The sequence below is a fragment of the Poecilia reticulata genome, linkage group LG19, assembly GCF_000633615.1.
Source record: "Poecilia reticulata strain Guanapo linkage group LG19, Guppy_female_1.0+MT, whole genome shotgun sequence".
Classification (NCBI taxonomy): Eukaryota; Metazoa; Chordata; class Actinopteri; order Cyprinodontiformes; family Poeciliidae; genus Poecilia; species Poecilia reticulata.
In genome coordinates, this window is record NC_024349.1 from 21044452 (window position 1) to 21071206 (window position 26755).

The 26755-nt window shown below is 40.2% G+C and overlaps 1 protein-coding gene across 7 annotated transcripts in view; it reads right to left on the reverse strand.

Annotated features, from left to right (window-relative positions):
- The window catches only part of dnah9 (dynein, axonemal, heavy chain 9), a 163485-nt gene that overhangs the window by 132721 nt on the left and 4009 nt on the right, over positions 1–26755 (reverse strand). For 4 of the 7 annotated variants that reach the window (XM_008437721.2, XM_008437724.2, XM_008437722.2 and 1 more), the window contains exons 6-23: positions 23583–23816; positions 23289–23456; positions 22755–22871; positions 22481–22631; positions 21327–21441; positions 21092–21160; positions 15994–16120; positions 14440–14586; positions 11904–12012; positions 7901–8142; positions 7601–7736; positions 4086–4282; positions 3746–4008; positions 3469–3630; positions 2481–2703; positions 2092–2258; positions 364–507; positions 97–256 (exon numbers count right to left, since the gene is read on the reverse strand). In XM_008437721.2, coding sequence (XP_008435943.2) covers positions 97–256; positions 364–507; positions 2092–2258; positions 2481–2703; positions 3469–3630; positions 3746–4008; positions 4086–4282; positions 7601–7736; positions 7901–8142; positions 11904–12012; positions 14440–14586; positions 15994–16120; positions 21092–21160; positions 21327–21441; positions 22481–22631; positions 22755–22871; positions 23289–23456; positions 23583–23816 — 2931 coding nt within the window. Of the gene's footprint in view, positions 1–96; positions 257–363; positions 508–2091; positions 2259–2480; positions 2704–3468; positions 3631–3745; positions 4009–4085; positions 4283–7600; positions 7737–7900; positions 8143–8843; positions 9027–11903; positions 12013–14439; positions 14587–15993; positions 16121–21091; positions 21161–21326; positions 21442–21695; positions 21785–22480; positions 22632–22754; positions 22872–23288; positions 23457–23582; positions 23817–26755 lie in introns of those variants that run through there. The other 3 variants (XM_008437723.2, XM_008437725.2, XM_008437726.2) reach the window with 3 other exon arrangements.

The window sequence follows — 26755 nt, forward strand, 5'->3', positions numbered from 1 at the left end:
GAGCCTGTGGCATATTCAAGGGAAATTTAAGCAGCGTGTTTAAAGCCAACTTCTTGTGATGCTAAAACTGTCTACTTGTGAAAGTGAGCTTCTCACCTCCTTGTCCAGCCCTCGTATGTCTTTAGAGAAGCGCTTGCATTCGTGTTCCATGTCCTCCACGTTGATCTCTCTCCAGGGAGTCGTCCTCCAAGCTGCCATGCTGGACTCCACTAATGTAATCATATCCCACAGCTCTTTCAACAAGCCCACCTCACGCCTGTGGGAAGATGCAAATAAGATGAACAAATCCAAGAAGCAAATGCGATCCTGTAACGAGGGGTTGTTAGTTAAAAACTTGGCTTGCGGCGGAGGTGCTCTCTTCACCTGCATTGTCGGAGCTGTTTGTACTCCGAGACGGTGACCTCAAACAGACTCGCCGACTCCATCAGGGAGGCCATCGTCTTCTCATGTTCCCGGATCATCTGGTGAAACTTATTTAACATCTGGTACGGCTTCTGGCTGTCAAACCTGAGGACAGCATCAGCACGCACATGTACCAATCAAAACCCACAGTATCACAGGCTCGGCATCAAGCAGGCAGTGTTTGGGTAATGACAGACTGTAGGACTGCCAAATTTGATTTGGCTGCAAGTCAAACCATTCTGGAGTCTACAGTGCTAACGTCATACTGCACAAATTACTAGTGACTTCCATGACACTAATGGGGAAATAATCACCAGGTTATTAAGAGACCAATTACACACATAACTAATCTGACAATTAAAAGATATGACAAAGAATATTTTCGTACGAATGAATTAGCATCATGTTGAGATTCAATTAGTGTTGTCAGACAGGCAAACTTTAAGATAATATTGCTGTGATGTCAAGTGGGGAGGAGAACTCGGGTGACATTTTAATTTTTCCAATGTACTCATCCAAAATATGTAGCTTCGAAGGAAAAGTGAAACAATAAATGCCGCTACAAGTAGGACTGTCACAATAACAAATTTTGCCAGGCTATAAACTGTCCCAGAACTTATTGCGATAAACGATAATATTGTTGTTTTGAGACAATTTTCAAGTAATATAATGGTAATAATGGAAGAACAATGCAAGAACACATTCTCAAAGATCACTAAACTTTAAATTCTGATTAACATTTAAACACTGAAACTGGAAGACACTTTAATTTAAATATCCAAAATAAATAAACAAAACAACAAAAACAACAAGTAAAATGAATTGTGAAGTCTGTGTAGACAAAATAGTTTTTCCAAAGCAGCTGACTGAAGACCAGTTTTGGTAGAAAGAGAGAGAAAAAAGAAAAACGATAAATCAAGCAAATGAAAATAACTGAGTTTGTTTTAGTTTATCATGCAATTAATTGATTTATTGTTGATTATGACAGGCCTAGTTACAAGAGCGTAACAATAACACCTTTACATTTTGGGAGCCAGTAAATGTTTGTTGATGTCACAGCTTTAAAAGGCTGTAATGTTGACTAATGTTTCTAACATGTCAACTCTGGGTAAAAATGAACACTGGTGCATCAATCTTGGGATCTTCATTAAAAGACTTAAACACTTGTCTGCATTAAATATTCCAATAACCATGTCCTAACATTTTTATTTTCAGCCTAAGCTTGTTTTCAAGTGTAAACAACATGAATAATTGTCAATCTTCCGTTTCATCAATTTATACTTTCAGTTCCTACTAATGCCATTTTGCTCACCTTTAAATAACTATACATTTAATACCCCTGACTCTAAATAATTGCATGTTAACTTAAAAAGAAAAATTAACCAAAGTTCACAATTTGCTTTAATTTGTTGGTTTTTAGCGTAGATTGTCGCCCACAAATTTCAAATGTGTTCTTTGTAGAAGTTAATTGTATTTATATTCAATGGTTTCAACTGATGGCCACTGAAATCTTTCAAAGATCTTATATTTAAGGGTGTATGTATAACAAATGTACGTACTAAAATTCAAATGCGTGCATAAAATTCTTATTTTAATGCAGACATTTGTATGATGTTTACCTGTAATCAAGCATCATGAACTTAATTTAAAGTGTTTCCTGTCTATTTCTGGATATCAGAGTTATTCTACCTGAAAGGCCCATTGCAGCGAAAGTGCTCCCTGAAGGCATGCTGGTCAACATCAAATGAAGCACATTTTCTTCGTAGGCTGACCACCTCTATGGCCTGCAGCGGCGCCACCTGCTGTTTAACCAAGACTGCCTGTTTTTTTAGATTGAGCCACTCTTCTGGCAACTCCTGCAGAGAAAAGACGATCAGAACAACAACACTGTAAGCAAAGAAAGCTGTGGTGATATTTCATGACTTGCTGGGAGGAAGAGATCAGAGATTAGCATTCAGAAAATGCAACAGAACCATTAGAGAAAGGATTCTACCTCACCTGGAAAAAAAAAATCAAAGCAAAGAGTCTTTGATAGAAAACCAAACGAAGGGAATGAATATCAAAATATCAGTTCTCACCGCCAAGTGTTTGTACACTACTTCTGGGAGATCCTGTTCATACATTTTCAGCAGAGCAATGGTTTGTTGCAGAGGCTCAAACATGGTGTCTGTAGAGGTTTGTCTCTCTTTAACCGCCAGCAAGTGACCCATGACCTCAACCAGACCTCTGTAGTCGCCCTCCTGCACCTGCTGGCTCAGGCCAGCCTCAGTTACACAGATGAACCTCTCTAGATCAGACAGACTGAGCAGACATGAGGCACATTGTTTAGGTAAAAACAAAAGACTTAAAGCTACAGTTTATCACCAGGGCGTCTGCAGATTTCAGTAAGTCAAATTTAAGACTTTTTAAGTCCTTTTAAAAAAAAATTATTTATTTTATCTTGGGTTAAATTTAAGACCGAAAAACAATAAATCAAGGGAATGATGCTGCACTACAGCAAAAACTGTGACATTTCTAGGGTCTCTTTATGGCTCTTGGCAGCAGCTTGGTGCTTCTTGCACTGCATATGGCTCCCTATAGCCTTAACCCCTACAGTGCTTAACATTTTATACAGAATGAATGTAGCATCTTATGGGTTAAATAGTCCTACCAAGCCATCTACATAATTATGGCCAACTTACTTTTTAAAATGAATTTAAGACATTTTAAGTCCTTAACTTTGGATGAATTAAAGAGTTTTTAAAGATGCACAAACACCCTGGTTAGCTTGACTGAACCCTTTTTCACCAGGCCTGGCCAGGTCAAAAAAGTTTTTTCTGACTGCTGGAGAAGAAAAGCTTGTGCTGTGTCAACCCTACAGAACCAAACTGTGGATACAGAGGAATTTTTCCAAGAGCAGTTTTCAACAATCAAGGGACAAATTGATGGCGATCTATGACTTTTCCAGCATGATGGAGCACTGTGTCACAGGCCAAATATGTTAAAGTGGCTCAGAGATTGAACACAAATTTTGAAATGAATCTGTGGCCAGTTCTTTCTCAAGTGAAAAAAAAAAGCATTTCATACCTGTTGGTTACATGATCGATGAGGTGCTGTTTGAACATGAAGCTCCACTTTTTGATGACATTGAGCAGAGCACTCTTCATCCTCCTGCCATCCACCCTCACCCATCCATGGAAGACATGCACTACCTCCAGGTGCTGGACCTCCTCATAAAGCTTCTCATAACTGCAGTACACAGTCAAACAGATTGCATTTAATTTGTAATTAAATGTCAGAACCTGCTAATGCATATTGTTAAGACAGAAGAAATAATATTACTGGAGTAGTCCTTCACACCTACCCGTCTATCTGTTCCCTAAAGCTGTCCAGAGTTGGTGTGCTCTCATGGATCCCACTATCAGAAAAAACCTCTACATCAGGGCTTGAGGGATTTTGGCCATAGTCGAGGAACTGATGCATGAACTCCTTCCTGTCGTCCACATACAAGTAGCTGTAACGCTCCAGAGAGTTGCGGAAGCTGCAGCACGCCGTCATGGCGGTCTTCACACGCTCCATCAGGAGATGTCGCGTGTCTGCCAGGTCAGTCATGCTTTCCATGTCAGCCTGACAGAAAAAGAGGAGTAGAAATCCAAGGGATGCATGCGTGTGTTTTCGTTAAGGCTACATTAAACCTGCTTTACCTGGTAGTGGGGAGAGGGGCTGTGCTGGGCGAGCCGCGGCACCAACGAGGACATTTTGAACACGTCGTTGATGAGGCTCTCCACTGTCTCAAACAAACTATCTGGAGCCCCCAGCTCCAGAGAGGGAGAGAAGACCATGTTAGGGGCCTGCAGATCCAGACGGGCCTCGAGCAGAGGGGAAGTGACAGTTCTTTGATCTATGGAGAGAGGAAAACATGGAGCATAAAAACAGTTTGAGTAGTAATACTTAAAATCTGGTTTGAAATCCAACCTGCTGTTATTACAGAAGTTTATTGGTTAGATTATTTACAGATGCAGACAGTGCAGACTCCCATTTAAGATGTATAACAAAAATATTTGATCTCATAATGGAACAACCTCACACGAAGAGCTTGGTTTTCTTTTATCCTCTCTTCCTTAGAGTGGTTTTTCATACGATCCATGTCTTGGAAGTGAGATTGCCGTCTAAAAATTTTGCTTTTGTGTCTGATGAGCCATTTGTATCTTAATTTATTCCTATGTTTTGAATGACACCCATTATCAGCTTACCAGTGGAGGGCATCAGATTTGAGCTATTTCAGCCAAAATTTAAAAACGCCTGGCATTCACTACTAAGGATCCCAGGACTTTGGAATTGGAAAAGGCCCACAGCATCTCGGATTTTCCACCAAACTAAATAGAGACCTTAAGGTGCTTTTTCATGTAAGGCATCTTTCTACTACAGAACATTTCCAGGGACTCTGAAGATTTTGGGGAATATTATTAGTCATACTCTTTTTCCACTGTGGTTACCATGGTAAAGACAAATTAACACAGTGCAAAATGTATCCCTGTTATGTACGTAGTTTTCAACTAGGCTGTCTACAAGATAAAGAATTTATTCACAAAGTGACAGCAGATTTAACTTTTACAACAAGGAAATGGTAGAGCTGTTGCCTTGCAGCAAGAAGGTTCTGGGTTCGATTCCTGGCCCCGGTCTTTCTGCATGGAGTTTGCATGTTCTCCCTGGGMATGCGTGGGTTTTCTCCGGGTACTCCGGTTTCCTCCCACAGTCTAAAAACATGACTGTCAGGTTAATTGGCCTCTCCAAATTGTCCCTAGGTGTGACTGTGTGGGTGCATGGTTATTTGTCTCTGTGTTGCCCTGTGACAGACTGGCGACCTGTCCAGGGTGACCCCACCTCTCGCCCGGAAAGTTAGCTGGAGAGGCACCAGCACCTCCTGACCCCACTAAGGGACAAGGGTGTTAGAAAATGGATGGATGGATGGATGGATGGATGGATGGATGGATGGATGGATGGATGGATGGATGGATGGATGGATGGATGGATGGATGGATGGATGGAGGTTGATAATCTGGTTCCACAGTGGAAACCGGGCTCATGACAGAACAATCAAATTAAATTTAAGATCCAGGAAAAAATATATATTTTACATCCAAGAGTCAAATTTGAGTTTTTTTTTGTTTTGTTTTTTACAGCTAATGTTTGGCCAGTTTGAAGAACAAACAAAATGGAGCGAAAACCTCAAACTGCCAACTGGAGCTACACTAGATGTTTTGGTTTTTTTTACTTTTAAGTTTAGTTTCTAAAGGTGTTTCTAAAGTTTCTAAACTTTATACAACGTTTTCAGTACTCTCCAATGTTGTGTAGTGTTGTCCTATTTGCAAAAGTGTATCCCATAAAGCAGAAGGAATGCCACCAATTGTGCTGCGCCGCGGTGATTTTGTTAAAAACAATTTCTCATGATGGGTTTTTCCCCCCACTGAATAAATATACTAAACCTTAATATTTTTTCAGGATGAGATGATGTGCAATAGCTGAAGCATAAATTTTAAGTCTCTCCACACATCTTCAACAGGGCTGCCAACAAATTTGCCTGTATCCATACTTCAGAGACTTCTTGATTTTTAAAGACGTTGAAGGCATAGAGAGCACACGAGGGAGAGCGGGTTGGACACGGCGGCAATTTGTAAACACTCCTGCTCATCTTGAACCGCATCTAAACTGGCTGACAAGACCCATGCCAACAAGCATGTTCGCTAGTTTTCCGTGTCCATAATCCAGCCAATAAAGGCGGACACCCGACTGACATCAAAGCCCTTGAGGACATGTTGCAAAAGAGCTGTCCAAGTGAGTGCTGGCTGAGAGACGCTGCAGAATCAGAGTAATGAGCAGCTCTGAATTTTCTCCCATTAATATTAGAATTGGCTGCAGCGTTCTGCTGGCATCGAGACGAGAGTAGTAACAGCCCCTACACGGCTGTGGCACTTTTAACAACAAATACAGACTTTTTAGATCTACATTTGAAGCAAGATATTTTACATAAAGCTTATTTAAAAAAAGAAACGCAGGCTGTCATAAATCGCTATCTGACAACATGCCAGACTAAAGTCTACCTTGTTTTGGGTCAGTTAGGGTTTCAGTTTTTTACTTTCATTTTGCTTAATGCAAATGGTCTCAGTCTTTGTGTCCTTGGGCAAGATACTTCACCCGGCGTCTTGCCTGCTGGTGGTGGCCACAGGGCCAAGTGGCACCTCTGAGTGTGTGTGTCTGAACAGGTGAATAACTGACTGTAGTGTATAGAGCTTTGGAGTCCTTGAACATGATGAAATGCTATATAGCTGTGGGCTATTTACCATTTGCTGCCTTCAAAGTCAAAAGTTTAAGAGAGTCAGTATCCACTGAGAAATGTGTCTGTAAAACCAGTCATAAGCTTAGTACCTATTTACAGTTTCCACAAGTCATTTGGTCTTGATGACTGTCGTCACTTTAGGTGAAAAAAAAATTCCAAAACACCATTTGAACTAATAAGTTCACTGGTGGTTTTATCATTATTGTGTTGGTGTTTTATTGCAGGAGGGACTGAGCACTTCACAAAATAGATAGCATTACGAGGGAGGGAAAAAAATGGAAACATTAAAGGCATTATCTCAAGACATCAGCCAGGAATTTAAAGTTTGGGCACAAAATAGGATTTTGGAACTGGACAATAACTCTAAACTTACAGCCAAGTCTTTCACAAAGTCACTTAAGGATGAAAAAGTCAGTGTTTTGGCGTGACTGTAACGGAGTCCTCATGTCAGTTTGTGGGCAAAGTTGAAAAGCTGTGAGTGTGTGTGTATATGTGTACAAGATCGCCTATACAGCAGTTCTCTAAGTGGAAACTGGAGAAATAAAAATTCAAAGAACAATGTTTAATCGGCTTCTGAAAAGAGTCAGGGATGTTTGACCCAAGTTATTCAGTACAAAGAGTAATTCTGTCAAATACTTTGAACTTTGAAGAGAGTGAAAAAAAGGCTCACAAGAAAAAAAAAATCACAATTATTCTAGCATTTAGCAAATATGAATAATTTTAATAATCCTAACTGATCTAAAAAAAAAAAAAAAGACAAGTTTTGTCTGATGTATTTATTGTCAGGCAGTGAGAAAAACAGGGTATGTGCCTCTAATAGTGTATAAACCTATCCGGCTTGAACTGCAGCTCTATTGTACTGTTTGCGGTTCATTACCCTACCGGTGTTGTCCAGGAAGAACTTGAGAGAGCACTCAATACAGCTGAAGAATCCATCTATAATCATGTCGTCAATGTATTCCGCATAGGCCTTCCACTCCTCCGAGGACGACTCGGCTCTGAACAGTGCCTGATTGCTCTAAGACATAAAAAGCAGGACAATCTCAGTAAATCATTTAGAAATTACATTAAAATGAAGTTCAAAGGGAATTCCAAATCCCTGCTTGAAAATGTCTTTTAAAATGATGAAACGTTAGTGAAACCTAAAGAGAATTGGAGATGTCTCAATCATCAGAAAAGTACCTCTAGCAGGAAGTGGATTTTCCCCCCAGAGGACTGCACCACATTGTGAAACCTCTCCACCCTTTCAGCGCGGTCCTCAAGGCAAAGCAGAGCGTCCTTTCTGCCGTCTTTTCTGTCAAACATGGGGACGGCCCACGACTTCAGGTACCTCTGCATCTCCTCCACGTTCTCCTTGGTCTTTTGAAGTCGGCTCTCCAAGTCACAGACAGCATCTCGGATGTCTTGGATGTACTGCCAAACACCTGAAAGACATGTCTGCATTTTAGGATTTTAAGGGGTCCAAAATAAGTTTCATACATTTTATGCATCACTTAGTTATCGTGTGGGACTTGCAAGAAACATTCAGTATCCTTGAACTCTCCCACATTTTGTGACATTACAACCAAAAACTTAACATTTTTGTTGGGGTTATATATGACAGACCAACACAGTAGAATTTAACTGTAAGGTGTGCAAAAACAAAACAAACAAAAAAACACATAGTTTTCAAAGTTGTAGTATCTAATAGAAATTTGAATTTTACACAAACATGAACAGTAGGCGGTGTATTTGTATTCACTATCCATTTGAAGTCGTGAACTTTGCAATTTGAATCTACCAACTAGACAGCAATAATTTGGGCCATTTAGCCCGTCATAAGAGAGAAAAAGGGGTGTATTTTTTTAAAGTACTATTTTTTACCATGTTATTCATTGTTTAATAAATGTCACAATTCCAAACTAAATATTTACTTGGCAAGCTGTTTAGCTCAAAATTAGATATTTACTTAGCATGCTAGTTTACAGCTATAAACTAAATACTTAGTATGGCAGATAAATATTTAGACCCAAATGAAACATTTAGCTCCAAACTAAATATATAAGTTACAAATTAAACGCCTCTTTGCAAGTTCAACGAGTAGGTCAGAGCTAAATATTTAGGTTTATGTTGCTAATTAACTCACCGATAAGCGGAAATGGACTACCAAAACAAAAGCCTGGTCCCGCGAACCTCTGTTCTCAACTTTTAGGTCCGTAGTCCTACAACTTTTTTGAAATGTCCCTTTTCCCACTACATATTTGATATTAACAGCGAAGCTGCCTCACTAACACGCAGCCAAACTCTACGGAGCTCTGCTAATTAGCTGAGATTGGAGACAGGTGTGCTGAAGCAGACAGACATCTTAAAGTTGCAGGACACCGAGCTTTGTGGACTGTACTTTGAGATTACTGCAGAAGTCCCGCTGGCAAGACTGAATCTCTTCAACTGTTGCTTATGTCACTAGCCGGAGTTTACGATTAGCAAGACCAAGCTTTTATTTTGATAGTCCACCTCAGCTTATTGGGAAGAATATTTAGCTATGACCTAAATATTTTTGTTTGGAGCTAAATATATATATTTTTGTTTTGAGACAAATATTTAGTGTACAACCTAAATTTTCCGCTTGCTAATGACATATTTTTGCTTGGAACTGTGACATTTCTAAATGTATCAAAACGACATCCAAAGCTTGGAAAGCATCCATTGTCAGTAAATGGAAAAAGTACAAATCTACCTCCACGCCAGCCAAGGAGAGCCTTGCCTTACCAGTCTGGCACTCAATGTACACTACATATTGGGTTTTCCCACCCTTTGCCTTTGGAAATCATACAGCATACTGAGATATATGCTCCCGGCTCAGCATGCAGCAGATAAGTGTGTAGCTGATGTGTGCTCCTGCAGAGAAACAGTGAGACAGTCCCCACAGACAGCTGAGTGCACTGGCTTGTACCATAAACACCCCTCTTATTTCTGCCCCGTTCCGCCAGAAGTCCCAGAGTCGGAAAAACAAACAACACGTCCTGCTGCTGTGCGTCAATCAACCCTTATCAATGATTAAACGGTTCCTTTATTCTTATTTTATAAGCGAAGCCTTTCAGTTCGTGTTAGATTCTCAAGCAAGCCGCTGTGCCCTCGAACTGACAAGGATGGAGGCAAACGGGAGAGGAGAGAGGTGCAGGAGTCGTTTTCTAACAACTCTTAGTGTCCTTACGTCCTTTTTTTTAATCTGGATTCTCAAATTCTAATATATCACAGTAAATGCATAGAATATTTTAAAGAAGAAAGTGACAGCAAAAAGTTCAATATGATTCCTGAAAAAGTCAACTCTGGAGGTAAAATAAAAATCCCATCTTCCTGCTTCATCGCTAGGACAGGAAGATACAAGTTGGAGTTGGGATTTCCTCAACTGCTTAGCAACCGACATTGGAGTCACCAGACTTAGAAATAGCTCTTTGTACTGTCATGGTGGCCAACAACATAGCAACTCTCTTGAATCAGCAACACATGACATCTAGAAAAAAAAAAAAAAAACATACTAGAAACCGTTATCCAACAGGTTATTGCCATTATTTTTCTGGATTACATGCAGCGTTTCCTGTAGAAAAGAGGTTGTCAAGCGTAAACGTATGGATATCAGAGGGTTAGTTATAACAAAAATGCAACCTTAAGGTTTGTTTAAACAAAATAATCTCCTTTGACTGACTGTATGAATTTGTTCTGCCTTAATTGTACGTGCAAATTCAACTGAGAAAAATAAGAATAAAAATACTTGCATCACTTGTACCATTGTTGCCAAATCTCCATTAGGAAGACGTACCAGAAACACACATTGAGACTTTACATGTTTGGCTTTTCATACTTTGCTCAAAGCCTCCTGGTAAAAGTCCATTCATGGAGGTTTGATTGGACGACAATCCCTGGGGTTAGGAGGAGCAGTGTAGCGTTTAGCTTTGGGTAACTCAGAGGCCCATTGTTTTCCAGATGACGAGGCTCTGCTGGCGTCTACCTCTGTGACTTTCCACTTAAAAAGGAGCAGTTTGTCGCCAAGTGCAAAGTGGTTGAGAGAGCCTTCAAGTCCAAGTCAAAACAGCAGAAAAGCCTCAGATATGAACGTTTGTGCTTTCAGCTTGACAGTTTGTATGTCTGAGCACTGAAGAGGCCGTCACCACTTTTCTAATCTTTTATATGACAACATTTAGAGTACATGGTTTGGGGGGGGGAGGAAGAAAAAAAAAAAAGAGAAGAAACCACGACAGACAAGACAGAGATGAAAGTACCACTGTGTGAGTACACCGTGACCGGATAACCTTCAGCTGCACAACACACCTAAGTTAGCTTCTGCTGGAGCACTTCCTGTCAAAAAAAAAAAAAAATCTCAAAATCTTAAGCGGCCAGACTGATCCGACCTCGACAAGACAACGGCACACCGAACGGAGTCTTTGAAACATGAAGATTGTTTGAAGATTTACAAAACCCTGCCTGCTGTTTGTGGAAACAGAAAAGAGAGTTGACAAAAGTTTTTGGCATGAGAATCGCTTCAAACTTAGACGAGCACAAAAACTGCAACATGTGGACTAGTCGAATCATGACGGTTATCACTGATTCTATGAAGCAGTTTCTGATTTAAGAAACTATTTGTAAGAATAACAAAAAATAAATAAAAATGTGATTCTTAGTTTTTCTGAAAATTAGTTCCACGTCTTCCTGGTGAAATTAGCGTAATCTAACATTTCGACTTGTGAGCTGGCTGTACAGCTACGCCCTGACGGGAGGCATCAAAAGCAACAAGACGTTGTGTAAATAAATTGCAAATTATGTTAGCTCCACCATCAATAATCGACCGACTCCTCCATGAAACAACAATTCTCTTTGAGGACGTGAGCTTTGTTTTTTTTTAGCTATTGTTTTTCCTATTAATTATTTATCTGCAAAAGTCTGTAAATTATTCAGCGCGACACTCATTTTGAAGATATTTCGTTTTGCAATTGTAATGAAACTTTTAAATGCTGCGAGCAACAGCAAGCAAAAGGAGTCTGCGTGTTTGTGCCGTATTTCTCACTTGTGACACGGGGCGCAGGCGGAACGGGGGAAAAAAAACAAAACATGGGAACAACTGAATACCGCTGCACCCAGCGCGACGGTATGAAAAAAAACCGAGCCGTTTAGAAGCGTTGCTGCTGTACGTGTGACTTCATCCGCTGACCTCTGCTGTTCCAGTTCAGGCTCTCCTCTGCCTCCCACAGCCGAGCGTCGACGTCTCTGAGCTGACCCTGAATCAGAGGACGCTCCACGTCCAGCACAGACAGCATCACCTGCATTCAAGCAAAAGGGAAGAAAAAAGAAAACAAAAATACATGACAATCTGTCATGAAATATTAATATCCATGCCAAAATGCTACTCAGAATGCCTAATGGGGTGTTTGCTTTTTCCAAACTCACAGTTTCAGCATCGTTTGCCTGCTTCTCTGGCGTTACAAGCCGACTGGACAGAAATAGCTGGAATCTGTGCGTTGCTGTACGTTCGCATTGTAAACGGGTTTAATTGGGGGAATGTGTGATGAATGCAGCTGAGGATAATAGGAGCCGTTTGCTGTGTCACTGCGTTAATTACGCAAGTGATTTCTTGCATATTGTTCTATTATTCATTATTGACACTGCATTGCCCGTCTGTTTAGTTCCCATTAAGGCCGACAATGGGAGAACTGTCTTGGGTAAAGACAGGCGTATTATACGTACAAATTCATTTTTCAAACGGGTGAACAAAAACAAAAAAAAAAAAACCTGGGAAAAAAAACTATGCTAATATCTGTAAAATTCAGGAATTAAATTAACATAAGTCACCATCGCTCTCGGTACATAATTTATCACAGAGTAGCTGGTTTACATCATGATTTATGTTTCACATGAATGTACATCCATCTTTCACTGAGAACATCTTAGAAAGGTGGATCTGGTCAAGTTTTTTTTTTTTTTTTTGAATGTAATGAATGATGGGGCCAATCTGATCCAGGATTAGTCTGATAGTGGCGTCCTTCATTATAATGACTCTTTCCTTCTTTTCCAATTATTATAATTTATATGAGCCTTAGTCAAATCTTAACCTATAACACAGGCATTGGAAACCTTGTTACTGTCTAAATACATTAATGCCATGCACTGGTGTGAATGCAGGGCATTGAAAATACGATGCTTCATCCGAGCAGTCCGTCATGATTACAATGTCGACATACAGTGGACCCCGACCCATCCAGTTTATTATGAAGTTACGTTCCACGTTTCTGCGGAACGTAACTCCATAATATCCTCCGATTCACAGATCTGAGAGAATAAATAAGATATTTGAAAGAAAATGCAAATATGACACGCCACTCACTGGCATTTGCAAAGAAGTTAATCCAGGACTTTCTCCAAGAGTGAATGTAAGGAAAACCGTAAATGTCTACTTCTACTGTAGTGCTAACCTGGTTTAAAATATGGGCCTATTAAGTTGGCCTGTCACGATAACAGATTTTGCTGGACGATAAATTGTCCCAGCAGTTATTGCGATAAAACGATAACATTGTTGTTTTGAGACCGTTTTCGAGTAATACAATAGTAATAAAGGCATTCTCTAGGATCAATAAACTTTAAATTCTAATGAACATTTAAACACTGGAACTGGAAGACATTTGAAATATCCAAAATAAATAAAGAAAACAACAGAAACAACAAATAAAGTGAATTATGAAGTCTTTGTAATGAAGACTTTTGTCATTGAGTTTTTGGTAAAGAGAAAGAGTCAATAAAAGCAATAAATCAAGCAAATGAGAATTATTTCTTTCAATTTATCATGTGACTAACTGATTTATTGTTTATCGCAGCAGGCGCACTATTRAGGTATATTTGGTGCTACAGCATAAGCGTTTTCAGAGTTCTCTGAGTAATTGTGGACGACTGTGAATTGATATATTTTGAAGCTCTATGAGCAACACTTTGTTTTACATGCGGCGCGACGAGGAGCTACAACAAGACAACAGGAACCGGATGACAGAAGGTGTGTTTAATCAGTCTACCACACATTCTTTGGAAGTGTTTGACATTCTGTGGTAGACTCAGGCATAAAATAGGATTATTTGACTTAGAAACACGGGAGATTGCTGCTAAAGCCGCAAATGCTAATTTTGCTAACAATTAGCATACAAACCGTTACAAGTGTCAACTGTGTTCAATGTTTTCACCTTGGCTTCACTACTGTATAAGCGCTACTTCTTTCAGTGTCTCGCGTACACTCAGTGTGAAGCCACCGCTTCTCTTTAAATATTAATGACCATAAATAGTGAATCGGCTGCTTTAACTACTCTGTCACCATGTTTTCTGATGGAGCCGGTGGCTTTTCAGACGTTTTATCAGCGTTTGACACCCGCAAGCCAGAGAGTTGACAGCAGCAGCATCTTTAGATGATAACTCTGCTCTGAAGTCGACGACGTCACCCTCTTCCCTCCACCTCCAGCTCTTCATTTCTCTGTATCTCAGCTTCAACAGCTTCTATATAAGTAGTTCTTCAAACTGTGGATTTCAGTTCGCTGGAGAAGGAAAAAGGAGCGACAGATTCCTGCAAACGTTTAAAATGTGGTTTTGTTTTGGGTTTTTTTGTTGTTTGTTTCTGTTGCTGTAGCCGTCTCCTGACCGTGCCGGTTAGCAAGCGCAGCCTCCTCACACACTCAATAATCTGAGAATCGTTCGCTCACATCCTTCCTGACCTTGTTGTATCGGACTGCAGTGAGCTCCAGGTTGGCCACGTACTGCCACAGCCGCTCCCTGGCCGCGTAGAGCTGAACGGCAGCCTCCGGTATGGCCTCAGTCGGTCGACGCATCAAGTACTTCACTTCTCTGAGCACGGCTGCCAGCTAGGAAGAAGCAAAAAGTGTCCAAAACAGTCGAGGTTGATGCCCAGCAACAAACGCTTCGGCCCGGTCCTGGACAGAAGCGGTCAGGACTGAGTCGAATCTCTAGGCTGCTTCTTCACACACATTTCTTCAGCTCTGCTCACCAATTATCTGACTGAGATCACGTCTTTTTCCTGAAACATTACTTTCCCTTATGCCACTTTGCAGCTAATTTGGTGGTGTGATTAAATTCCCTGACCGTTTGGAGGGCCCACTTGTGCCCAAGCATTTGCTTCCTAGTTGATATCTTGAAATGTAGATTCAACACATGCACAATAGGAACCTGCCAACCCTATTACTCTGCTGGAAGGGTGTTCTCGGGCCTGCTTTATTTCTCCAAAAGTAATGAGGATCATAATGAACAAAGGATTAAGTCCCTGATTGGACTAGGACTCCGTCAGTTGGTTTGTATTCTCTGTTTGGAGCAGTGGCTTCTTTCCAGCTGAGTGGCTTTTCAGCACATCAGCAAAGGACAATTTTTGAAAGTAAATAATGACTCAGTCTTACTAAATGAATGAATGCTGGTTTTCGAACGTGCAGAGGAGCTCGCACTTCCAGGCTTCATACAATTATGATCAAAGCTGAACCACAATTCGGCCTTTTTCCAGATTTGTCTGTGATGTTTGGGGTGTTGCCTGACAAAAAAATAATAATCCACAGGCTATAGAAATGTACAGCTTAGTCAGGGAAAAAAACACAAAAAACTGTCACAGCCAGGAGGAGGGTCTTATCTGTAAGAATCACGCTCGTGTACATGCTGCTCAGGGGAGAGTTTATTAATAACTCTCCCGTTTCCTGTAACAGTAAGTTGTGTCTCCGCCGTTAGAACATTTAGCAATGAGTACACAACACTGATTGGCAGCGCCAAGACCCTCCTCCTGGCTCTGATTGGTTGTTTTTGACCAGGAGCGGTACAAAAAATGTTCTTTAATAAAATGTACATAAAATGTTATCAAATCATCTCCAGAAAAAGTCTCTAAATATTTAGGGATTTTTGGAAAGTAAAAAATTATTTTTGTTATCCTAATTGACCTGAAGCAGTAAAGGTTTTGGTCTGACTTTATGTCAGCCTTTGGGGGGAAATAAGGTTATGCAACCTTATTTCGTTTTACAGTTAATGTAAAAATGCCTGCTTATTGTATTGCCAACAGAATTGCAACATACACTATAGTACTTCAGGAATCAGGAATAACTATTGCTTCTTTCCCTTAAATAAAAGCAGCGAAATCACACCACACATCTTTATTTTGCCTGTTTGCGTAAATCCTGTGAAAGCTTTTTCTATTCCTGCTCAAGGTCATGCCATAAATAAGAGCGCCATCACGGCCCGAGCTCATTCTCAACGGCGTGTGAGGTTAGCATAAGAACCTGCGGGTTGAAATTGACAGAGATCAGGTGAGTGTCCAAGTCTCGGCTGATTAACGGTGAGCTGAGGCTGTGCTGCGAGCTCTCGCCCACGGCCTCCGTCCACGTCGCATACGCACCGGCCGAGTATCTGGAATACCAAACACAGAGAGGGCAAGCTGCAATAACTATCGGGCACGAGTTCCTCGAGATGGCAAAAAAAAACACAAAAAAAAAACAATCTGCAACATTAGCATCCACAATGCTTCACATTCCCACTTAAAGAGCTCGGCTTTTATTTCCACAGCGGTAGATGAGTACCCCGTGGAAATTAGCATAAGCAACAAAACAAGCAGCTAAAAGGCGTATGATTGAGGCGTTTTGTCAACCCTCGGAGGTTGTAAATAGAACCAGAGGCGTGATCTCCCTGTCCGCGTCTAGCATACAATAAAGGGCAGAGGGAGTGTTAGGTGTGTGTGTGGAGTGTGGGGTGTAATATGGGGATAAACGCTGATTCATCTGCGAGAGGCGGCAAACAGACAAGATGTCAGGGCTCTCTACGTCTATATCAATCTGTAAATAGCCACATTTATGATGAGGACTCAGTCGGGCGCGCGCCGCGTGCGCCTTATTGAATCTCTGCTGTGAGCTTCATTTCCTGATAGTGGCACCGCAGACACAGAGGCAATCAAAAGCCTCGGTCACGGCCATAAATCACGCCGCATTTTGTCTGCGGGGGTAAATGAGTGAGGATGCCAGTCCTGCTCCTAAACGGAATATGTATAATAATAATAATGGTGGCATTCATCGGAGGCAGCTGAGACGATTATTACCGAGGAAGAAGGGCTCTAATTTCTGACGGGGAGTAAATTGTGGGCAAAGAACTCGCCGTGTTCATCATCCCATTACTCCGTTCTGGGGCGACACGGAGTGAAGGAGTAATTGTAAGCTTGTGAAGCGCCAAAGAAGCAGCACCTTCGATCTGGGTAGTGTAGAAGCACAAGGATTTATATCACACACTACATTTTGAGAATGTGTAAATCATTACTCCCCTCCCCCAAAATTTTAAGTTTAGCTAAAAACTCTTTGGATTTTCTTTAAAATCGCAGTTTTGAGCAGAGTAGTGAACCTATTCTTTTTATCTGGTTCCGTTTCTTTATTATTATTTTTTTTTTTTTTTTACATTTGTTGCTCTACTTCTTTTTGCACTAACTGAACAAATTTAAAGTTGTGTTGTTTTCACATGTTTGAACAAACTTGTGAAGCTATTGGTGTATTTATGCTTTATGATATCTCTGCACTGGTGCAGAGATCAAATAGATGAATAATTCAGTACCTTTATGCCTGTGTGTTAAAGGAAAAACATACACAACATCCGTACTAAACCTCAGATATCGGCTTCGGTAGTGAAGAAAGTGGATCGGTGCGTCCCCTAGTTGCACTATTTATTTATTTATTTATTTTTTGTCAATTAGTTTTGAAAACATCTTACACCTATAGGAATATTCATAATTTAAGGTCATATCAGAGATGAAATACAGTTCCCTGGTTTCATCTGGGTAATTTCCACGTCATAAATGAAACTTAAAAAAAGTTTGATTTTTAGTATTGTGGTACAGCATCGTTGTTTGGGTCAGAGCGCACTATGGTATTTGTTCAATAAACTACATATATATGAAGCGTCTATTAGAACACAAGACCAAAACAAAAGGTTTTTATTTTTAATGACAAATGCAGTTTAGTGATTTTAACTGAAACGTAATATCAATTACGTTCCCTTTCAATTCTCTGTATCGTTCCTGACCTGTTCTTTTGGCAGAACGTATTTTTTCTGCACAATCTGTGAATTAAACAAATGTATATGAATATAAAAGCATCCAGATAAATGTGGGTAAACTCTGTTATCAATGAAAAATGCTTAGCAATTTTTGAAGCAGATCTGCCTTTTTAATCCAGGACTATAAGCGCACACATTTGTGCATTTTTGTAAAAAAAACAAACAAAAAGATATATTTTGGTAAACTGAGGATGGGCAGATTGCCTTAAAATGTTACAAGCAAAAAGTTGAGTATGAATTCAGCTTTCTGTTATCAAATCTGTATTCATAATTTACTTTTAGATTAAGCATTAAAATACAGTCCATTTTTGGTTGCACAGGGAAGCTGCTAATAGTTAGTTATCTACGAATAGCCTTTTGGGCTAAAGCCTAAATTTAAGAACCAAATGGTTCTAAGGACTATTGGCTTTAAGGAATAATCGTTCTTTTTTTAAATAAAAACCTAAACAAGCTGACAAATCCAGGTGGTTTAGAATGTAGATGCTGAAGAGAAAAAAATGTTTCCCTAATGTTGGTAAAAACTCAAAATATAATATGGGATGTTTAGTAAGAAATTAAAGGAAAAGAAGTACAGTGTCAAAAGATTGTGTCTTCTGTTCCTGCAACAAATTGGGAATAAATTGTACATTAGTGATGACATATACTTTATACGTGAATAATTTAAGAAAACAATGAAGAAAAAACATGAACTGACCATTTTTTTAAAAATGACTGCACTGAGGAGGTGATTCAGCTACTGGATCCAGGTGTGTTGGACCAGGGAGACATCTAAGAGTTGCAGGACACTGGCCCTCGAGGACCAGGATTGCCCACCCCTGGACTAGACCGCTTGAGGAGTTTAGGGTAAAATATGCTTACAGACAAACGTGTTTGTATCTTAAATGAGAAATGTATGTTTATTTTTGACTTAATTGCTGCTCTGAATATGTTGTTCTCTCAACAAACTCAATTTTTGAGGTGACCAGTTACCGATTAATCAATTACTAAATGACTGACGACTATTTTAATAATAGATTCATCACCATTAATCGTTTCAGCCCTGAGCAAACCTGAATAAATTTACAATAAACACTAATAATAGTACAAAAAAAAGACTGAATTGAGGTCAATACCTTCTCTCCAAGAACATAAAGACTTGCTCTCTACTCTAGTAAGAACAAGAACAAAGTACTTTCTAGCCAGAATATGTCCGACTTGACAAGAAATCAAGTGCAGAATTCATTCATAAGTCTCTGCAGCTGCAGCACAGACGCTTCAAACGACAAAAAAAAAAAGTCCTACTCAGAATATGCATCAAGAACAAGGAGCAAGAAGCCCCAAACCAGGACTGGATGATTTGATTTTGCTCTTGCAGCCAATGGGAGAAGAAACTTCTCTGTTCCTCTGAAGTGTATGTTGATCTGTACTGCCACAATACCGAGCTCTATACGGAAAAAACAGATGTTCCAGTTACGGTAATCAGACCTCATTTACAGCTACAATATGTGTGGGTTCATTTTGGCCTTACTGACAGGTACCGCTCTGCATGAATTCATCTGCATCCACAAGGAGAGACGGTTTAAAACACTGGTCTCTGTTGGCACACGGCTAATTTAAACGAATGGGTGAATAACAGGCTTCTGCAGGAACTGATGGCATGATGCTGAGGAGGTAATGCAGTCGTTTCATTCTGCTGTCCTGGAGCAGAAACACACGTCTGAAACGTGGAGGACAGCGGGCCATCACCATCATCATCATCATCATCATCATCATCACTACTACTGAACGTCATTAGTGAAGAGCTTTTAAACAGCGCTAAGTTTTATTAAAAGTTTAAATACAGTTTTATGAACATTAAAAAAAAAACTATTATTCAAAATTAAATTAGGGCAGGTCCTTCCTCCCAGCAGCTGTTATGCTTTCAATTTTCCATTTCTGGTAGATAATCTGTTATTATTGGAAATTAAAACCTCTGTCAAACTTATATTCAGTCATCCAAAAAGTTTGTGTCTGACAGGAAACGAGACGTGAATCTCTCAGAAAATACCACCCGACAGAAAGTGTGTCATTTACGCTAACATCTAAACATTTCCAAATGGTTCCCGAAAACACACAGCAGTCAAATCCTTACAGTTGCTGACTGGTTTTTTGCACGTTTCAGCTGCTGTTCCAAGGATTTATTTTTGATTACGAGTTGCAATTCCATGATTGGACGGTCAAATCGATTTCTGACTTTCTTCACAGATTCTCTGTCGGATTCCAAAACGTTAATACTACTTCTAGTCAAAAAACCAAAATAAACGATTGCTTTAAAACCTAAATCTAATAGGAGTATGAATAACTTCGAGCTGAACTGCAACTTCATAGCAAAGAACGTAAAAAAAAAAAAACTCCTTGTACGAAAAAAGATGCATCAAAAAAGTGTTTCCACAAGGAATATTCCAGTCAGGGAGCTTATGAAGAAAAACATAAAGGCTCGCTCAACTTTTAAATTGTTTTTAATCTCTTATCATGGCTGCCAATAAGACACTTCTGGGTGATTTTTATCAGTTCGGAGAGCAAAAACAGAACATTGGGCTTCACCCTGCGCCTGTTTGGAAATGCGAAAGATAAAGAAACCATTCCGTGCCGCGGCTAACGTTAAATTAGTTTTGATTCTAATATGATATTTAATTAACCCGGCAAAAGCAGCAAAAAAAGAAACAGAAAGGCTAAATATATTCATAGAATGTGTTGAAATATTCCCTCGGATGTTTATTAACACAAAACATGTCATACTAAATGAACACTTTCTTTTTTTTCATTGACCACAAGAAGGTTTATTTTTGTGTGCGTGTTTGTGTGTGTATGTGTTGTATGAGTCCATTGCTCACTTGGCATCAGCGAGCAGCGACAGTGCATATGGGATTATGGGAGTCCTGCGGAATGATCTGCAGAGCAGCACCGAAGTAATGAGAACATAAATCACGGCCAGAACTGCATGCCGACACGCTGATCCACAAGAGACCGCTTCATGAATGCTAGGCAGTAAACTAACAAAATTACAAATGCTCACTTTACAAAAAAAAACAAAAAACAGCATCATGGGGGGGAAAGAAAAATGTCATTAACGGTTATTATTTAACAAACGCGCTTCCTGTTTAAAGCTTCTTTTTTTTTCCTGCTGTTAACTTACAGTGCAAGTAAAGCGAAGTCTTCCTGCTCACCCTCTCTGTCCTGTTGTTTTATTCAGTGACACATATATGATGACACACACTGTAAGATGAGATAATGCCCCCACACACACGCACACACACACACACACACCTGTCCAGCAGTTGCGTCATCTCCTCATAATTCTGGATAACCCTGGCTCCTTCCGCAGACTCCAAGCACCTGATGAAAGTTTACAATAAAGTTCATGAGGATTTATTACAGCCCTTTTTAAGAGGCTTTTAAAAGTGGTGACTTCATTCTGAGACCCTCAGAAAAGAGGGAAAACATCAAGTTTGATTTTTGTTGTTGTTGTTGTTTTATTCATCTATGTTGAGGAGCAGCTCACGAGGGGAAGAAGTGCCTCAGTTTGGAGAAGGGGACCCGGATGCGCTGCTGCAGCTCATGAGCCCATCTCAACCCTCCAGATACCTCTGGCATGTTCTTATTTGTTGGTGCTGAGCCTGAGGAGGACAAACATTGCACAGAATTACACAGACATGGAGTTTTCATGCAATATGTAGCTAATAAATATTAGCTAAAAATGTCCTGGTCTTCAAAATGTTGTTTAATGTTCTTACTAAGCTGTTATATCCTTCTGAGGTGTCAGTGTAAGTATGTTAAATAAGTTCTAGACAGATTTTATTGGTAACCCTAAATCTGATTATTGGTTCTAACACCTAAGGCAGAAAAAAATATTTGAAATAATTGGCAATACATTTTTCCATCATTGCTGATTCTGGTCCACTCTTCTCTGCAGATTTTGCCCACTGGTCCAAGGAAAAGGGTCCCTGTCAGGTTCTGTGATGTCTAACGGTGGCAGAAAATCTTCCATGTAAAAGCAACCAAAACTCCAGATGAAGAGATCTGTGTCAAAATTTTAATTTTTGTCAAGTTTTTTTTACAGTCCAACTTCCCTTTCGCAGCACCTGTCTGACTAAACTTTCTTCGTCAGATTACGAGAGGCGCCGTTTTCCTCTTTAGAGGGCATAACTGTTCTTTTGGAGAAGGAAGCAGAACAACCTGAACATGGCGAATGAGAATAATTTCCACGCAGTCATGCAGTCCAGTCACATAGCGTGATACGAGTGAGGCTTCGAAATGCGCTTTGACAACGGGGGTGTGCTGCGTTCAGGACTTGTGAAGTCAGCAAGTTTCCAGTGATTGTGTTCTTCTAAATTAATAAGTTTTAATATCAAGGCTATTCAAAGTTTCACAAATTTCAGGGTGTCCTTGAAGCGTTCCAGTGGACCTCACTGTTCACTGAGCACAAAATGATTTCCTTAACTATTATTCAGCTTTTTTTCCCCCTTTCTTTCTGACGGAGGCTTGTAAGGAAGTTGCATCAAAGACACCCTTCCTATTCAAACATTAAAAACCAGCTCACCAAAACACACAAATTGCTCCGAAGCATAAAGTAAGGCTTTGAGTCTTTTCCTAAGCCTCATCTCATAAACTGAGGTAAAGATCTAATGTTATTACAGATATCGCTTTGAATCTCACCCAGCTCCTTTATGGCTTTCATCTGTTTGTTGTAAAGCTGTTTACAGGAGTCTAGCTCTTTGTCAAACAGGGACAAAAGGAGGGGATATTTTCCCACGACATCGATGGCGATCAGCGGACGCTCTGTCAGGCCGCCAAACATTTCCAGGACCTGAAAACGTCAGAGAAATTAAAAAAGAAAAAGAAAAAAAGAGAGAGAGAGAGATTGAAATCTTTACACAGTCATGTGCCCACGGATTTGTTCACGTACAGAATTGAGATTGTGCTACCAGACCTTAAAGGTGTGCTCCAGTCCTGAGGCGTCATCAAAAGCCTGACAGAAGATTGCCCCTAGGCGGCGATCTGTGTCATCCACCTTCAGCTTAAAGTCCCTCACATCTCCTTCGAATTCCTGCAAGGCAAACTGCTCAGCGGGAACGGTGGCCACAGCATCACACCGCGGGGCCGATGTAACCCAAAGCCAGCATAGCATATTGCTTTTTACATCTCACCGACTCCCAAAGTTATTCGGCTAAGACTGACTGCTCCTTACAAGCAAAATAAATTGCCTTGTCCCGATGTGAGGAGAGGAAAATCTGCAACTTACTTGGCATTTAAAATAGAGGGGGTTGGGGGTGGGGGGGTGGAGGGCATGGGGTTTGGCAGGAACACGACTTGTTCTGCAAAAAGCCGAGTGACCAGGCAGCTGTGGCGGTAGGTTATTCTGGAGAAGCCTCGCTGTTCTCAAATAAATAAGTTGACCATAGAGTTGCTACGGATACACGACCCTCATCGAAAGAGCACCACTATCCACAGCTGTGATACATACCGTGTTGGTGGTGTCCAAGCAGTCATACGGCTTTTCTGTGAAGACCCTGTAGGAGTCCAGGAACTCTTGATAGAGCAACTGGATCTGAAGGCTAAGAGCTCTTCCTCGGACGCCTCCAATCTCTAGTTTCTCAAGCTTCATCAGGTCCAAATACGTTGACAGGACGTCCTGTGATGAAACAACACAGGGAAGCACGTCACAAGCAAACGCAACATCAGGATGTCATTTGTCAAATAAGTTCCAGAAACAAAGGTTTTGCTGCTTTTTCATTTTTGAAAGCCCTCCCATGTTTACCTTTATATTTTCCAGTGTGCTGATAAACTGATCCAACCTTGAGAAAACCAGCATTGGGGAAAAATCCCAAGGCCTAACTATGATCCCATTCTTCTGGTACTTCCTCAGGTTGGCCCTGTGGTCCTCATAGGTGCTCTTGAAGAGCCGCAGGACCTCCAGGCTCGACTGGACCCTCACAAGACTCTCGGCGGGTTCTCCTGTCAGAACCTCCTCTGGAACTAGATACACCCTGGCCTGATTGTTGGAGATCAATAACATGTTAGCTTGGCTTTGTTAGGCTTGCGATCCACAGTACATTTGCTGTAGTAACAGCTGGATGGGCTGAAGTGGTGTGATTATGTCTACTCGCTGATACTGATGTTCTTTCAAATTTCAATTGCCACAATCGGCCTTTTGAGGACATTCCTGATCCTAAAGTGTCCTGTAAAAAGTTGGACACTTCTGTTCTACACCGTGACACCAATCACGGTTAGATTGTGATTATTGTCATTACCAGATTAAAGTTTTTATCCCCCTCATTCTTCATGGTTGATGGAAACTCTACCTGCTATTTTTATCAGATGTGAGTTTCTTCAAAAGCCATTGTCCCTGAAAGAGCTTACGTTTGCATCTATGCTCCCCCTGTAGGTGGTCCATTGTAATTTCCTCACATTTTATAACAGAATGTGCCATAATGTCATAATCAAGTAACAATCAGAAGGCAGTGCATTAATATTAGCACAAACATTAACAGTGCACTGACTCTCACTAGCAGTCTAGCATTAGTCTTTTCTCTAAAATAAGCTCTTTAGCTATTATTTCATTTATCAGCCATGTTTAACACACTGAATGGAGGAAGTCAATGTAAGACAACATGCTAGTGATACCCCACATGTCAGTGGTTGCTTTTAGGCTAACATTAACATTTTGGTTAATTTTACCTTATAAAATTACTAATTTTAACATACTTAATGGAGTAGGTTCATGTTACTCAACATGCTTGTGACTCTCCACGTGCTATTGAGTACTTTCTACCTTACTTTAGCTCGTTTTTAGCATCAGAACGCTGGGTTCCACACTTTGGCAGGCCCCATTTACATTTCTTCAGAAATGTTCTAGTTTTAAGTGCTCTCTTAACTGAATTACTGAATTAACTGAACAACTGAATTACTGTTATGGTCCAAGATGACTATAACATCCTGGACCACAACGTAGTTCGATGTGAACTATGTATACACACATGATGTTTTAGCTGTGACTGTGAAATAATCTCAAACACCTAAGGCAGCCGGTGGCTCCATGTGCCACACAAGGTGCTCTTTTTTTTCCCCCCCGCTTAAACACCTGCCACCCAAAATGTTTGTGCACATTACTGATCGTCAAACAACATAAGGCTCGACATCTACAATCACGGAGGTTTCATAATGTTTTTTTTTAGATTTAGAAATAAAACCACATTTTCCGAGAGGACTGCCTAAGATTAAGCGCAATCTGGCAGCGTTCAAATCGTTGACCCAATCGGTGAGTGTAGATGAGTTTACATGAAGAAGCAACCGTAATGCTTCTTCATGTAGATACTCTGTCAGCACTGAGACTGAGCTCAGAACCTCCTGCGACGACAAACTCCGGGTGACTTTGGCATTTGGAGAGAAGAGGGTTGAAACAAATCTTCAGCTGTTTGAGCCGTACAGTCTCATGGCAGACTGTGGAAACCGTCTGCTCTATCAGTTAAAAAGGATTACACATCTAAGATGAAATGCTCACATCTAACTGCAGGGTTTTCTGCAAAGAAAGCAGGAAAAGTGTTTGGTTTTTTTACTTCCCGCCCCGAGTTTCCTGCAGCCATGCCACAACTGATAAAACTTTGACAAAAAACAAATGTGCTGGTTTGCGAAAGCCTTTGCACATTTTCACATATTTCCTTCCTGTTCAGTAGCACAGTTCAGTGTGTTTTATTGGGTGTATTTTATTCTTAGAGTCAGAAGACTGTAAGACTTCTGACTGAAAGTCTTACAGTCAGAAGTATTGAGTAATAATCATAGTAAAATGATACCTAATGTTCATTTTACAGTAAACTCAAGTCTAAACTTTTCCCAGGTCTTTACTAATATAAGTCTACACTTGGATATTAAACATTTTGTTTTATCTCTGTAAGCATTCAGATGCTTATAACTACATTTTTAATAGTTCAAATATCAAATATACCTTGATATGCATAAACAGTGGAAATTGTCTTACAACTAAAGCCTAACATCCACAGTCTTCCTTATCGCTCCTCTTTGCTGCAGCCAATCACTGCCTAAGAAAATAAATGGCACTCCTTGATTGGCTGCTTTTCAAACTCCAGCCAGTAGAGTATTATCAAGTAGCATTGCACAAAAACTCCCCAAGCTGCATTTTAAAAACATATAAATATATATTTGAAATAAAATTGATGCAAAAAATTCATGAATAGGTGAGTTTTCCATGAATAATTTGTAGGCACTCCTGACAGAAAAATAAACCAACAGATGAAAACTGTCAAGCAAAAACTCAAAATTTGGTCTCATCTGACCTTATTTTCCATAATGTTTGCCGTTGGCCATAGATTTGCCTCAGCCGAACTTAAAACAAGATTCCCCCAAAGGCCAAGTTTGTGGACTACACGGCTAACAGTTGTCCTGTGGATGGGTTTATCCCACCTAAGTTGAGGATCTCTGCACAATTTCTGTTTTTCTGGATAAAATCCCACTAAAACACTTTGGGCTTTAAGTTTAGAACATGAGGAAAATTTCCAAGTGTGTGAATAATTTTGCCTGGCATTTTGCAAGAGACTGGCACTGCATAAGTCTCTCGCCGGTTGATTTGTTACTTTTCATCATTTTTTAAATTTTGTATTATTGCGATCATAAGGCTGTGTTGTTGAGTAGAGCTCCATGTCAAAACTTAGATGTAATGCATTTATCAGTTCGCTTTATATTCTGCTCATGGGGTAAACATAGCCTCCCTGATGAATAATGCAAATATTCCAAACTGACACAATAAACAGGGAGTTTTTTTTTATTTTTTAACACATCAGAACACCGGCTGTTTTCTAAACTCAAACCTCTGTGTTCGCTGTGCTTATTTTCCACAGGAGATAAATCAACCTGCAGCTCAGTTCTGCCCTGGGCCTGCTGAGCTTTTTTTATCCCCCCATCTTGCCCTGGTGACTG